The 15,801-nt window shown below is 37.1% G+C and overlaps 1 protein-coding gene across 2 annotated transcripts in view; it reads left to right on the forward strand.

Moving 5' to 3' along the window:
* BBOX1 (gamma-butyrobetaine hydroxylase 1) overlaps positions 1–14,856 on the forward strand; it is an 82,331-nt gene extending 67,475 nt beyond the window's left edge. For both annotated transcript variants that reach the window (XM_077112276.1, XM_077112277.1), the window contains exons 6-8: positions 9,382–9,578; positions 12,674–12,840; positions 14,118–14,856. In XM_077112276.1, the coding sequence (XP_076968391.1) occupies positions 9,382–9,578; positions 12,674–12,840; positions 14,118–14,278 (525 nt within the window). In that variant the 3' untranslated portion in view covers positions 14,279–14,856. The remainder of the gene's footprint in view (positions 1–9,381; positions 9,579–12,673; positions 12,841–14,117) is intronic.
* The last annotated feature ends 945 nt before the right edge of the window (positions 14,857–15,801 follow it).

The raw sequence follows: 15,801 nt of genomic DNA on the forward strand, positions 1-15,801 counted from the left end.
CAGGCCAAAGACCAATATCCTCATGTATTTTGTTTAATTTTTTTTTCTTTTTTTTTCTTTATCCTTGTGTATTTTGAGACTAGATAATTATATGTTTCACTAGGTAAATTGTTTTATGAGGATCTCCTCTCACTAAACATGTACTAAATTCACAAAACCTCTTTCACTAAATCCTCAGTATCTTCACATTCCAAAGGAACAGGAGATTTTCATACATCTTTTTTAAAAAGCATTCCTTCGTTTCTTTCTGTAAATCATTTTTCAGTATTTTTTTAAACAATTTTATTCATGTACCATTCAATCCACCCAAAGTGTACAATCTGTGGCTCTTGGTATATTGGTGGTGCATTCACCACTACAGTCAATTTGAGAACAGTTTGATTGCTCCAAAAAGAAAAATCCCACACCCCTTATACCCTCCTATTATCGACCTTTGTCACAATTAATAAAATAGTGTAACAATGGTACTGTAAACTATAAAACATGGGTCCCTATTACACAGTGAGCCTTGTTGTGGACGGTTGTGATTAATAGTGCAAATATAAGAATGTTCTTCCATGAACTAGAAAAAACGTACATCGTTATTACAAGGTGTTATTAATAGGATGGTGTTCTAGTTTGCTAGCTGCCAGAATGCAATATACCAGAAACGGAATGGCTTTTTAAAAGGGGAATTTAATAAGTTGCTAGTTTACAGTTCTAAGGCCAAGAAAATGTCCCAATTACAAGTCTATAGAAACGTCCAATCAAAGGCATCCAGGGAAAGATACCTTGGTTCAAAAAGGAAACCCTGAAGTTCAGGGTTTCTCCCTCAAGTGAGAAGGCACATGATAAACACAGAGTTTCTCTCTCATCTGGAAAGCCACATGGTGAACACGGTCAGGGTTCTCTCTCATCTGGAAGGGCACATGGTGAACACAGCGTCATCTGCTGGCTTTCTCTCCTGGCTTCCTGTTTCATGAAGCTCTCTGGGAGACATTTTCCTTCTTCATCTCCGAAGGTCACTGGCTGGTGGACTCTTCTTCTGGTGGCTATGTCATTCTGCTCTGCTCTCTCTGAATCTTTCATTCTCCAAAATGTTTCCTCTTTTATAGGACTTCAGAAACTAATCAAGAACAACTCAAATGAGTGGAGACACGCCTCTACCTAGTCCAGCTTAACAACCACTCTTGATTAAATCACATCTCCAGGGAGATGATATAATTACAGTTTCAAACATATGGTATTGAATAGGGATTAGAAGAAACAGCTGCCTTTACAAAATGGGATTAGAATTAAAGCATGGCTTTTCTAGGGTGCATACATCATTTCAAACCAGCACAGATGGTATGAGGGAAAAAATACCATATGGACTATAATTAGTAATTTTCGGCACTTTTTTATTTGCCAAGACAGATTTTACATCTGTAGTATACCCTGGGGTCATTTTGCACTTCCAAGGAGGGTAAGAGACAAAATGGAATTAGGAAACACAATGTAGGACTTTCCTACAAAGTCACATGACCATCATGCATATCAATTAATTATTGCTGCATAAAAACCCACTCCATAACTTAATGGCCCTTTTTTTTTTTTTTTTTTTTTTTTTGCAGTTTGGGCTTGGCTTGGCTGGTCAGCTTTTATATTCTGTGGCCGTCTGATGGTTCAGCTAGGGACTGGTGGGCCTTCGGCTGACTGCAGCTTTGACAACATGTACCTGCCCTATGTGATCTCTACTCTCCAGCAGGTCAGCACAGAGTATATGGCAGCTGGCAGAGTTTTCAGAGAGGGAACCAAAGCACGCAAGCCCTCTCCAGACACAGAATCCACACAATGTCATTCTTGATATGTTTCACTGGTCAAAGCAAGTCAAAAGTATAACCTGGGCAGGGGGGTTGGGTGCAAGGGTAATTCAATGGTAGAATTCTTACCTGCCATGCAAGAGCTCCAGGTTCAATTCCTAGCCAATGCACTTCCCAAACAAAGCAAAGAAACCAGAAAAAACAAACAAACAAAATTCAACACATGACACTGTAATAATGGGCTACTCATATGGAAAAAGAATGAAATGTGACCCCACCATATAACATACAAAAAAAAAGTATAACCCGGATTCAAGAGTACAGGAAGTAGACTCCACCTCTGATAAGAGGAACTGCAGACACATTCTAGTGGTGTATGAGTGCAAAGAGGAAAATAACCATGACTATTTTTGCAAATCATCTCTTACCCCATCCATCAGATTCTTGTTCTCAGTGTGGAAAAAACCTCCAAAGGAAATTTCCACAACATTTCTACAAAATCTTCATCTTGCTAAACTAGTCAAAGTTTTACAAAATTCTTGTTTAGTTAAATTAGCCAAAAAATGGTTAGGGAATTACTTTTTAAAAGATATAATTTCCTTATATTTAAAGCAAAATTTGGACTGAATGAAATAACCACAGAGAAATCTAGATCTTCAAAAGTAAACTGAAGTGGAAAAATGAGGACAATTCTCTAGCTGATGAATCAGAAATGAGCCAAATCCCCAAATTAGTCTTTTTCATCATGTTGACTGATCATGTTTTCTCTGTACCCATTGTCACCCATTGTCCTCGCCAGTATTAGCTAAGCTAGTCTAGTATTTGGCGTCATATGTTTTAAATTATTTTCTTGGTTATAAAATACCACATGATTTCTTTGAACTGACTGATGACAGCAAAATGACCACTATAGTCACCTTTTGAAGTGGGGTTTGGGAGGAAAAGTCACACAATGTAATTTGGTCTAAATGTGGTCCCAGGAATGTCCATAATCCTGGGTTTAAAGGCCAAGCTAATCAACTCAGCTTCTCTGCCAAAGATAGGTTGAAGAACTGGGATAGAAAAGGTTTAAAGAATGAGAATAGACAACTGAAGTTTCTCTTTGAATTTTAAAATTATCAGCTGATTTTCATGAGGTAAGATTTTGTTTCTGAGTTAAGTTGAAAGTACAAGGAAAAGTGATTAAATGGGTTCATAAATATTTCTGATGTATAATGCTTGACATTTTTGCAGCATCTTATACCTTTTAAAAGCATTTTTACTTGTATTATTTTATTTGAACACTCCTAACATTCCTTTACGGTAGGTGGGATTGGTCGTGTCACTATGTCAGATGAGGAAATGCAGCCCAATGAGGTTGAATACTTTCACAGAGTGACATCTGATTAATGGAGAACCTGGGCTTGAACCCTGACTTTCATTCGGTTTTTCTACTACACCACATTGGACCTGAATTGTCATTTCTAATTATCATAATAATATAATGTGATTTTAACCATGGGCATCATCATACATTGCAAACTCTTCAAAGACAGGAACCAATATTATGTTTCTCCAGATCTCAAGACTTAACACAGCACCTTGCACATAACAAGGATTTAGCAGATATCCTACAAAGTGAAATGTCTCAAAGTTGTACCTGTCTTCATCAGCAAATAAACAAACCAAAGCTAAGTAACTTGACAGGAGATATTTTAATAAAAGACAATTCTTGAAAAGTCTAAATTCTAGAAGAAGAATAGTTAGATTGCGGGTCTCAGTTTGCATTATGATTCAAGCTTCCAGTTTGAATTACTTGGGATTTTTATACAAAAGTTTTAACTCTGGGTGGGCCACCGTGGCTCAGCAGGCAAGAATGCTTGCCTGCCATGCCCGAGGACCCGGGTTCGATTCCCGGTGCCTGCCCATGTTAAAAAAAAAGTTTTAACTCTACTATAAAAATAGAACGCCAGTGAATTTTTTTTTCAATGCAGATGAAATAATCTGGATAATGAGTTACCTGTTGAAAGTTCAGTTTGATCAACTTGACTCATGTGGGTCAGGTATTAAAAGACTCTCTGTCTTTAATGGGACACAGATGTTACTTCACAAACTGCTTATCTCTAGGCCAAAAGTTACATGCTGCCATAAAGTAACATTTAGAAAGAAAATATTTTTGGTTCTTTGTGATATACATGAAATAAAACTTGGTTTTATACATGTCTGGCATATATTCACCTCTGAATTAGCAGTGAAAATGTTGCCTGGCTCCTTCATCTTTTCTCTTTCATAAGATTGCATTAAAAGTGTAAACATATAAAAGATGGTCTTATTTGACTATACCATATGTAAAAGATATCAGCTGACCTTTTCCAAGATTTAGATCCAAAATATTATATGACTACAATATGGAAAAATCCAAAAGGATTTTCCCCCTGAAAATCCCCCTGGAGTTAAGGTTATGTTATTGTTTTGCCTTCTTGAAATCTGTAGACCGAAAGTTCACTTTTATATTTCATCTTCTTTTTAATCATGCTGCTTCACCCCTCATTGCCCTGGGGATGAGATAATTTTCTATGATCATTTGATGAATTCATATGCATATTTTTCTGAGCTTATAAAAAATGACATCCACTTAAGAATTGAACAATTATTAATTTAGACCAGTTGTCTCCTAACATTAGAAAATAATAGCTCATAAGTCTGGAAGTCCTCTCTATAATTACAAAGCACATATACGTGCACAATACAATACTGAATTACTAAGAGGACTGTAAAGGGATTTTCCCTTTAAAAGAAAGGAATTTACTATATATAGATTTTGAGGCAAATAGACAAGGGTTGAATGCCAGCTTTACCATGTATTAGCGGAATTCTTACTAGCTGTTCAGTTTTTTCATCTCTAAGTCTCAATTTCTTCATCACCAAAATGCATGAAAGTAGCAAACGATCAGAATTGTTGTGAGGAGTTAACAAATGTACTCGGCACACTTACTGCTTGAAAATAAGTATTATAAAATTATAAAAATTAGCAAAAGCTGTATGGTTTGGGGAAGAGGCAGGATTTGTGTTCTAGACAGCACTGTACAATATGGTAGTCAGTAACTACAGTGGCTACTTAAACTTTAATTTAAATTAATCAAGAATAAATAGAGGGCCTGCCTGAATCAAGATGGTGGGGTGAGATATTTTAGGGCTCCTTTCCCCTAAAGAAGCTTTGAACAACCAGCAAGAATTGGTACAAACATTTGTTTCTAAAAGCTCCAGAAAACAGTTTAGGGACTGCAGCAACAGGGAGAGCACTGAATCAAGAAAAAGGCCAACATTCTCCTAGAGACCTGTCTGGCCCTTTCCCCTACCCCTACCACCTCGGTGAGGAACAGGCCTATGCTGCCGTGCAGATCCCTGGTCCAGGAGGAAGCAGAGTCACCCTTGTGCATATACTGGAAGCCCATATATCTCGTCCAATCTGTCTGCTGGTGACCTGAAGGACTTGCTGTCCCAGAACTTGTACTGTATGCAGAAGGCAGCTCACCAAGCTGTCCTACAGAATGCCATGGGAGAGAGTCAAATCATGCTCCCTGGGGTAAGGTATTACTGGCTGTAGGATATATTATACAGGGACGAAATTCATAGGTAAGAGGGGATGTTCTTTTCCACATAAAAGGAGGAATTCCTGGGGCCACAGGCACATGCCAAGACAAGAAGCATGCACCAAAAGAATCAGGGAGATCCCTAGCTTTAGCCTGGAGCTATGCTCTAAACTCCTTGTACAGATAAGCCCTGAAGTATTTGCACAGGTCAATGAATAAAGACTAGGGAAAGTGTTTTCTTTTCTTCCTCCTCCTCCTCCTCCTGCCTTTTTGCTAGCTCCTGGCATTCAAGGAAAAGTTGGCCATAACACTGGCTAGACACAAGCTTCAGGAACAGATGTCACAGATTCTAAATTTCAGCAATAACTCATTAAAATATCAAAATGCTCAGGTTTCAACTAAGAAACAGGAAGCAATGGCCCAGGCAAAAGGAATAATTAAAGCATTAGAAATTGTCAATTAGGACCAGAACTGGAACATACCAGACAAAGACTGTTTAAAAATATTCCTAAATATACTCAAAGTGTTAAAGGAAAACATGGACAAAAACTAAAGGAAATAAGAAAAAAATGATAGATGAACACAAAGATAATATCAACAGAGAGATAGAAATTATGACAAGAAATCAAATAGAGCTGAAGACCACAGTAACAGAAATTTAAAAATTCCCTAAAGGGATTCAACAGCTGATTGGAGCCGATAAAAGAAATAAGCAGAATTTAAAAACATCCAGTATGAGACGCAGAAAGAAGAAACAATGAACAGTTAACAGAATCTGAAGTATTTGTGAGACACTATGGAGCTGTTGTGGGAGTCCCAAAAGGAGAAGAAAGAGAGAAAGAGATAAAAAGAATATTCAAGGAAATAATAGCAGAAAACTTCCCAAATTTAACAAAAAACATGAATATACATATCCAAGATGCTCAATGAACTCCAAACAGGATAAACCCAATTAGATCTATACCATGCCATGTTAAAATTAAACTGTTGAATGTCAAAGATAAAGAGCATGCTGAAAGCTGCAAGAGAGAAGCAACATGTCACATGCAAGGGAGCCTCAGTAAGATTAAGTGCCAATTTCTCATTGGAAACCATGGAGGCAAGACATAATATGCTGAAAGTAAAAAATTGCCAACCAGGAATTCTGTATCCAGCAAAGCTGTCTTTCAAAAATGAGGGAAAGATCAAGACATTCCAGATAAACAAAAGCTCAGCAAGTGCATCACCACAAGACTGGCCCTATAAGAGATGTTGGAAAGGGTTCTGCAGGTTGAAAGAAAAGGACAATAGACATTAGATCAAAGTCCCATGAAAAAATAAGCATTTCTAGAGAAAGTGATAGCATAGGTAAATACAAATGCCAGTACTGTTGCATTTTTAATTTGTAAGTCTGCTTTTTATTTCCCACAGGATCTAAAGGGCATATGTATAAAATTTAATGATAAATCAGTGGTTTGAGACTCATAATGTATAAACATGTAATTTGGGACAAAAACTGCATAGAGGTGGATGACAGAGGAGTACAGGAACACGGTTTGTGTATACCATTGAAGTTTAGTTGATATCAAAGCAAATGAGAGTGTTATAAATTTAGGGTGCTAATTATAAGTCCATGGTAACCACAAAGAAAATATCAGAATATGCAAACTCATAGAGACAAAAAGTTGAGTACAGGTTACTAGGAGTGGGGTGCAGGGACAATGAAGAATGAATGAGCTTAGTGTTTCTGTTTGGTGAAGACAAAGCAATAGTAAAGGATGGTGGTGAGGGTACTGCAACACTACAAATGTGATTTCCCACTGAATACTTGGGAGTGGTTGGGATGGGAAGATTTACATTATATATGCATTCCTACAATTAAAAAGAAAATGAAAGAGATAACGACAATCAAATGCAATTCACAATACTGAATGGGAGAAATGGTTCGAAAGGACATTATTGGAACATATGAAAAATTGGAATATAGAACGTAAGCTTTAGATCAACATTAAATTTCTTGGACTTGACAACTGTACTTAATGTGATTCCATAAGTGAATATTCTTGCTCATAGAAAATGTGCCTGGAAATATTGTGTTCAAGGAGTATGAAATGTGCATACTGCTCTCAAATATTCAGAAAAAAAATAGATGGTAATGATAAATAGAATGATTCAGCAAAATTATCAAATTGGTAGATCTGGCTATCTGGAGAAAATGGGGGTATGCTGGAGTTCTCTGTATGGCATTTGTATCATTTTTGCATCTGTCCTGTAAGTTTGAAATTATTTCAAAATAAAAAGTAAAAAGAAAGAATAAAATTTTAAGTTCAGTTCCTCAGTCATGCTAGCCACATTTCAAGTGTACAATAGCCACATGTGGCTTGTGGTTACTAGATTGGACAGTATTTTCATGATTATGGAAAGTTCTAGTAGACAGCACTATTCTACACCAACTATGAGTGAGAACCAAGCTAAATGGATCATATTTTTTCCACTCAGATTGACATCCTTCTTGCCTGCGTAATTTAATCATATTTGCCTCTTCCATTCAACAAAAACTCAATCATACATTGCTTTCTATTTTTGATTCACTCAGTTATAAGGAAGTTTTCACAGCTTAGTACTGTTCATTTCTTCAAGGCGAAAAGCAGGGTCTAAATTTAGGTATCCAAAACCACCTGCCCTGACTTACCAAAAGAAGTCACATAAGCAATAAAAACAAATCAACTCCATTCCAAAGAATATTTTAAACTTTCATTTTGTTTGCCTTTTCAAAATGAAATAATGTTAAACATTTTCCAAAAATCTTAAATAATTAGCACTTACTATCCTGTAGATTTCTCCTTCCTAAAATCTCACTATTCTACCTCATATCCCTCTTATCCTAGCAACTGTACTGCCACATTGTTCTTTCAAATAGTTACTTTCTTACTAATCCTCAGTACATACACCCACAAATAAACCAGCCTATGTCTCACCACTGGACTAATTAATATTCTCCAATGGCAGTCATGGCTACACTACTTCCTCATTCAAAAGTGGTCAGCAGTTTCCCTTTGTGCACAAGAGAGTCCAAAACCCTTCATCTGACACCCAGGCCAATGTCAGTTTCCTAGGGCTTCTTCCATAAAAAATTACCACAAACTTGGTGGCTTAAAACAGCAAATTTATTCTCTCACACTTCTGGAGGTAGAAAATCTGCAAAGTGTAAATAAGGCCATGGCTCTCTGAAAGAATCCTTCCTAGCCACTTTCTGGCAATCCTTGGCATTCCACAGCTTAATGCTGTAAAACTCCAGTCTCTGCTTCTGCCTTCATAAGACTTTCTCCCCGGTGTTGTCTCTTCTACTCTATTTATTACACCAGCCATATGGGATCAAGGCCCTCCCTCACTCAGTAGGGCCTCAAGTTAACTGGACATCTGGACATTCTGCAAAGACCCTCTTTGCAAGTAAGGTTGCATTCACAGATAACCAAGGTTGGTACTTCAAAATACATATCTTTTGGGAGGACATGATTCAATCTGTAACAAAGACCTACCACAATGAAGCCCAAAACTGTCTCTCCAATCTGATCTGTCATTCGTGTCTGTGACCTGCTGCTGCAGTGAAATATTTTTACTCCCCTTTGTACACCCTATCATCACTATCACCTCGTCTGCTCTCTCCATTCCACCCTGCATTTCCCAAAGCTGATCCATCCTCCTCTAGGGACCGTAAATCCCACCACTTCTGTAAAGCCTTCCTTAAGTTCTCAAGCATGGAGTGTTCACTCCCTTATAGCTCCTATGATCTGTGCCTTTTCTTCAGTAATGAACATTATCATGCCTGGGCCCATGTCTTCAAATATAACATGTTTAAACTATAAAGTATTGATTTTAAGCTCTTTTTTTCTCCCCAACCCCTTTCTCTGTTGACACTAAAGAGACAGATATAAAAGGTATGTTGATTTGAGTTCATTTGTATCTTTTTAAAATCTTTTTTAACAGAGTGTCAAAAAAATAAAAGTACATAACATTTTAAAATATATTTCTCGATTTCTTTTTTACAGGTTCAGCTTCTGCACTGCATAAAGCAAACAGTCACTGGGGGGGATTCAGAAATCGTAGATGGGTTTAATGTATGCCGAAAACTCAAGGAAAAAAATCCTCGGGCATTCCAGATTCTGTCCTCTACCTTTGTGGACTTTACAGACATTGGAGTGGATTATTGTGATTTCTCCGTTCAATCCAAACACAAAATTATAGAGTGAGCACTCTTTATAAATTTCTCATGGCCATAAAACAGTTGACAGCAAAAGCTCCATTAATCTAAAGCTTAAGCAGCAACAAGTTTCAATTAACCCCAGAGCTTTATTTTTTATTATTTGTTTAACATAATTGTAGAATGAGAGAGAAAAAAAGAACCCTTTCACCATAAAATAATTCTTTATCAAATTACATGAAATTTCTGATCTCTATCAATATAAGAATCTAAGATTTTATATACACTTCATTTTTAAAATTCAAGTTTTGCATTGTTGTAATCAATGAGATTGTACTACTCAGAATCATTTCAGCCAGAAGCGGAAGAATGTAAGTCAAATTAGGTAGACCCAGGAATTAAACAATGTCATCTGAAATTGGTTCCTTTCTGTCTTTAATATATTAGAGCAGGCAACATTTATTGAATAACACCATCACATATGGTAGCATGCCATGCACATAGAACAGAAAAAAACAAGGTTCCTGAAATCAGTGCATTTTTCTCTTCCTCTCTTAGCTTTACGATCCTCAGTATTGGCTTTATCTCAAAGATGGTCCGAAGATGCTCTAAGTTTACATTGTCCTTAGTGCTGGTCATCACACACAAAGAAAACAATTATTTCCCGAAAGCTCCATCAAAGTTAGATGACTCATTAGCTTTTGTCCAAGACTATCTTTGAAGCAATCACCATGCTAGAGGTTGGAGAATTTTGATATGCCATGCCTGGAGCTTGTGTGCATTTCTGGATCTCTGGAGCAGGGTCAACCCTAGTTAGCCATATGGACTGGAAATGAAATAAGGATGTCTCCCGAAAGAGATACTAAGCCAACAAAATCCATACGTATCCTGTACAGAAAACCATTAGTCCTCAATAATGTTTACATTAGTCCTCATAATGAAACATGCTTTTCATTTTTCCTTATATCATTGCTGAAGAGGCTAAATAATGAGTATGTGTCTTGGCTTCCCAGAAAGAAAGTGAATGTTAGTTGAAAGGAGTCAGGGACTGTTACACACAAAAAAAACAATTGATAAAGTTTTCCATATATTGCTATATATTTCTCCTGGAGATGAAAGCCTAATACAAGGTTCTATGGAACCAGCAATTATGGTTTTCATTAGACTTATTAATCACAAAGTTCACTGATGTACAAGGACACATACAGGGACTCTAACTCATAACTGCATAATCTTTCAAATCAGTGAGCTGTAGTCTTAGTGAAAAATGAAACAGATTGTCAGGAAGGCATGTATAGGAGACTCCCAGGAAAGTCCAAAGTCATAACATCCTTGTGAGTAACAGGAGGACTGCACAGAGGGTATAATTTTCATATCAACAGAACATATGCAGAGCAAGAGAAGGAAAATTGGATCAGGAGCAAGAGGGCTTTAACCTTGAAGATAAGATTAGAAATGGCCTCAGAATTTGACCAAGAAACCAACAGATGAACTCTAAAGGGGCAATTGAAAGATCATATATTGTCCTTTCACCACTAAATCTTGGAGCTCCTCCGTATTTTCTACTGCTTTATCTCCTCCTTAGTTCTTTATTAATAAAGCCATATCCTGCAGGCACAAAGTACTCTTTGTATGGAAATGATGGAGGTAGGAAAGGGATACTTATTAATTCTTTACCTATTTAGTCATATTTGTATTCTTACCAATATATGCAAATTCAAATTTTAAGACTCAGAGAGACTTTTGGGAAATCTGCTCTTCCTTTTTACTTTCTTTCCTGATATGAGTTCAATGGGTGGTTTTCAATTACTATCCGACAAGCAGACTCTTAGAGTTTGCCATTACAACTGTCATCAGTTCAAAGGGTTTAGCTTTAATCTGAGGCACTGAGCACAGGGACCCTGGGAGGTGCTGTCTGTATGGCAAAATCACATACTTCCTCCTGTACCCTGACTTTTTCATAATGACTCACTTTGTCATGACTGGTCAACTAAAAGTGACCTAGATCCCAAACGAGAGTCACCAATCCCTGGCACACATGAAAGTCTATTTATTCGGAACAGCCAGGCTCTGGCCCCCAGGTCCACCTCCTGGGCTGGACCCCAGGGCGCTGATCCCAGGAGGAATCCTCAGCACTTTACAACCATTTTTTCCCATCTTCTGTTTACTTGCATCCCTCCTCCTTTAGCTAAAGAAAAGATAAAGTTGGTTGATGTTTCGGGACTGGCTGAAGACCTACGTTTCCAATAAACTATAAAAACATTTTCTCCTCCTTTTGCATCTCCGTATCTGGGCAATGTCCGTGCTTTGCTAATGATAACCACCATAACTTAAATTCAGAAATGATGATATCTTTTCCTACATCAAACTTTGCATTGTCTTCCCTTGTCATGATCATGGTCCATATTCTAAGATGGGGTATAGAGATCTTCTGAGGTGCTAAAAGGACCTCGGTACTCTCCCAAGGTACTAAAAATATATAGTTGCATTTGCAACAAATATTTACTAATCATGTACTGTGTCTTGGCTCTTTGTTGAGTGCTGGGAATAAAACACTGAATGAGACTGTAAACCTCAATAATCTAGAAGTCTTTTCATTGAAGTGGGTAGTAGAAAGGTAGATAGATAGAAAGTTGCTCTGTGCCTCAGTTTCCCATCTGTAGACTAGGGACTGAACTAAAGCAGTGATTTTCAAACTTTGTAAAGAAAAGAACTTTCTTCCCATCCCATATCCCCCCAAAAATCATATTTATAACCCCACTAGATGAAACACATAAAGTGATTTAACTGGAACCCTGTAATGTCAAAGGATCTTAATGTGTAAGAGCTACTACTGTTTTAAATGACAAATTAATGAATTAATTTTGCCAGGCATAAAATTTTAAATGTTTAACCTGAATTTATCAGTAACATTTGTTTTAAATCAGGTTGAATCCTCCTAGTACTAACAGTACGATTTTTTTTAAAACACTTGCTAACTGAATGAATATATTATAACACAAGTAACCTTATTATCTTCTTTACTTGTGTTTGGATTATTTAAGATGATGTTTCAGAAATATCTTCCAAGAGAAATTGGCCGTTAGAAATGTAAATGGATGCTTAATGAATTCTATTGTTAAAATTTTCTCTTAAACTAGGATAGATGATAAAGGCCAAGTGGTTCGCATCAACTTTAATAATGCAACTAGAGACACAATATTTGATGTGCCTGTTGAAAGAGTTCAGCCATTCTATGCTGCTTTAAAGGAATTTGTTGACCTCATGAACTGCAAAGAGTCCAAGTATACCTTCAAGATGAATCCAGGTCAGTGAATATATTTTCTCAAACAACTGAAAGGATTGATTTTTCTTCACCCTTAACTATTTAAAGTGTTATCTAGGGCAGTTTTCTCTCAAGTATGGTATGTGAACATGTACAACAGAATTTTAGTAGGCAGACCCCTACCCCTCCTCTGTTGCTTCTCCAGACTTAAAAATACTCATTTTTTTTAACAAGCTGCTCAGATAATCCTTAAGCACACCAAAATTTGAGAACTTCCAACCTAAAGAATACTTGAAACTACAAATTATAAGCCAAATGAAATCCCGTGAGATAGATTGATGGCTTCTATTTCCCATGCTGATAGTGGCTCAATTCAACTGAGGCTTTAAATCTTCCATTCCAGTAAACAAATAAAAAGTTTCCCCATGATTCTCACACAAAAGGACAAGAGTGAGGTTTACTCATTAAGCTTACTGGCAGAGACAGTACTAGCTGGAATAAAGTAATACTTAAACTATTTCAGCTACTTGAAATAGAAAGCATTTTTTTTTTCTGAACCATCTCTACTCAATGTAAAATGCCATCAACATCAAGGCTGTTTGATGTCTATAGTAAATGATAGAATTTCTCTCTGCTGTTGATTTGGCTGAGTGGGAGACTCTTTTCACTTGTGATTACTTGTTAAGCTGATCATTTGGCACAATAAAATAACACTAGAAAGTGCCATAAATCTGCCACTATGCAATCCCAGCTGATGGATGTTACAAGAGGCAATGTGGTAAAATGGGAATAAAATCCAAAAAGACAAGAGTTGCAATCTGAGTTCTACCATTTAACAGCTGTGTGGCTTTGAGAAAATCCCTCAATTTTTGAGAACCTCAGTTTTCTCACGTATGAAAAGGTGAGATAATACTCTCCTTCCAGGATCCTTAGAAGAATTAGAAATAATGTACATAAAATTCTAGGAACACAGAAGACAAACTGAATGTCACTATCCTTCTAATTACTGGAGATGAGCTAAGTATTACTCAGTAAGAAAAATTCGGGAGGCTTACAAAGAGATCATTTTTAAGTAATACAATTATTAAAGTATCTGCAGGAACACTACCAGGTTGTGTAATTTAAATGTCATAAGGGCTAAAGCAATTTGCATCCAGCGTCCTGATAGAAAAAGTACATGTGCAGTTTTATGTAAAGAAATTAACATACCTTTTAAAACGCAAACCAAGTAGCAGTGATGTTTTGCAAGTTATATTTTCTAGCTACCCAAATTCTTTAAGCACATGATTATTCATACTGAAGAATGTATTTTTATCTAGGTGATGTGATTACTTTTGATAACTGGCGCTTACTTCATGGGCGACGCAGCTATGAAGCAGGAACCGAGATAACCCGCCATCTAGAAGGAGCTTATGCAGACTGGGATGTGGTTATGTCAAGACTTCGTATCTTAAGACAGAGAATCCAGAATGGAAACTGAATTTTACATCTATAATTTTAGTAAAATTCCAATGTGTATATCTTGTAAGATGTGGGAAGGTTTTTTTTGTCTTCACAGACCATGATCTAAATCGTTAATATATTAATTTCTTTAACACTGAAACTGTAATGTCTCTCATAAAAGTACTCTTCTCTTTTTAATCACATACATCATCAACTTACTCTTTTTAATTAGAGGAGTTGTAGGTTTACAGAACAATTATGCATAAAATACAGAGTTCCCATTTACCACCCTATTATTAACACCTTGTGTTAATGTGGTACATTTGTGGCAATTGATGAAAAGACATTTCCATAATTGTTTTAGGGATGAGGGTGACCAGCTGGGGTTCTGTGTTGGTCAGTCCAGTGGATTTCCCGTTGTAAAAATTTTTATTCTAGTAACATACATGCAATCAAAAATTTCCCCTTTTAACCACATTAAAATATGTATTTTATCTTCAACTTTTTAGACGCCATAGCTGTGCTCTTCCTTTTTCAAATAAAGCATCCCTTCTGTTCTGTTGCATGTATGGTCTAATTTCTTTGGTCCACAATATGAGAGCCCCCAGCCTCTAGAATGACTACAAATGATTTTGTATCAAATAAAAACTTTGCTCAAAAGAGCTTTTGTTTTAAATAAAGTTTTGTTTCAAATCAACTTCCCATTTTCAAACAAAGCTTGTCTCAGAATATGTTTCAGCTCTGTTGCCTGGAAAGTCACATGTCTCAGGCCTGCATGACTGTCTGCGGGATACCTAGGAAAAGGCTTTATATTTTCATACAGTTCTATTACCAAAATGTTTGCTAGACATCACCAGTCTCGGGATTTCAATATCTCTTTCAATATGTAAATTATGACACCATACACAAGCATGACAAATGAGCAGAACGTCCAGCCTCCCTTGTTCTCTTGCCAAAATAAATAGTCCCAAAGTCTGCCAGTGTGGCTTACACCTACCTGAGAATCCATTCACCTCCTTCCTCACCTTCAGTGAACAACTGGGAAAGGGAGAACCGAGATGAGAGTAACGCTCATAAATGTACCCACCTGCTGACCTCTGGACAACCTCACCCGCTGGCCTCAATTTCCTCCAAGGTCTGCCTTTTCCCCAGCGGTAGACTATATGTGTCACCATTAGCCACGGAAATTCTGCTTCTGTTGGGCCCAATCACTTTCCTAGCTCTAATGAAACGGAGAGCTTCAAAATTACTATTTGCTGAAATTGAGACCGTGCACAGATTTTTAGTCCATATACATTTTAACCTAGCCTAGCCACCTGATCTAAGTTTTAATCACTGCCACCACTGCAGCCCCTGTCTGTTGCCTTAAGAGCTAGTGAAAACACCGGCTCATTTGTATTTTAACTTTTGCTTCACATCTATGACAATTTCCACAAGAACACCCAAGGCACAGGGGCGTCTGGATCCACAGAGCCTTTAACCGCATCAGCACCCCCCTCTGACACTCCACACTCTGGTACTGAGTTCGAATCACCAGTCCAGGCTCCTGTTTCCTTATTG

Source organism: Tamandua tetradactyla, chromosome 8 (genome assembly GCF_023851605.1).
Source record: "Tamandua tetradactyla isolate mTamTet1 chromosome 8, mTamTet1.pri, whole genome shotgun sequence".
Taxonomy (NCBI): Eukaryota; Metazoa; Chordata; class Mammalia; order Pilosa; family Myrmecophagidae; genus Tamandua; species Tamandua tetradactyla.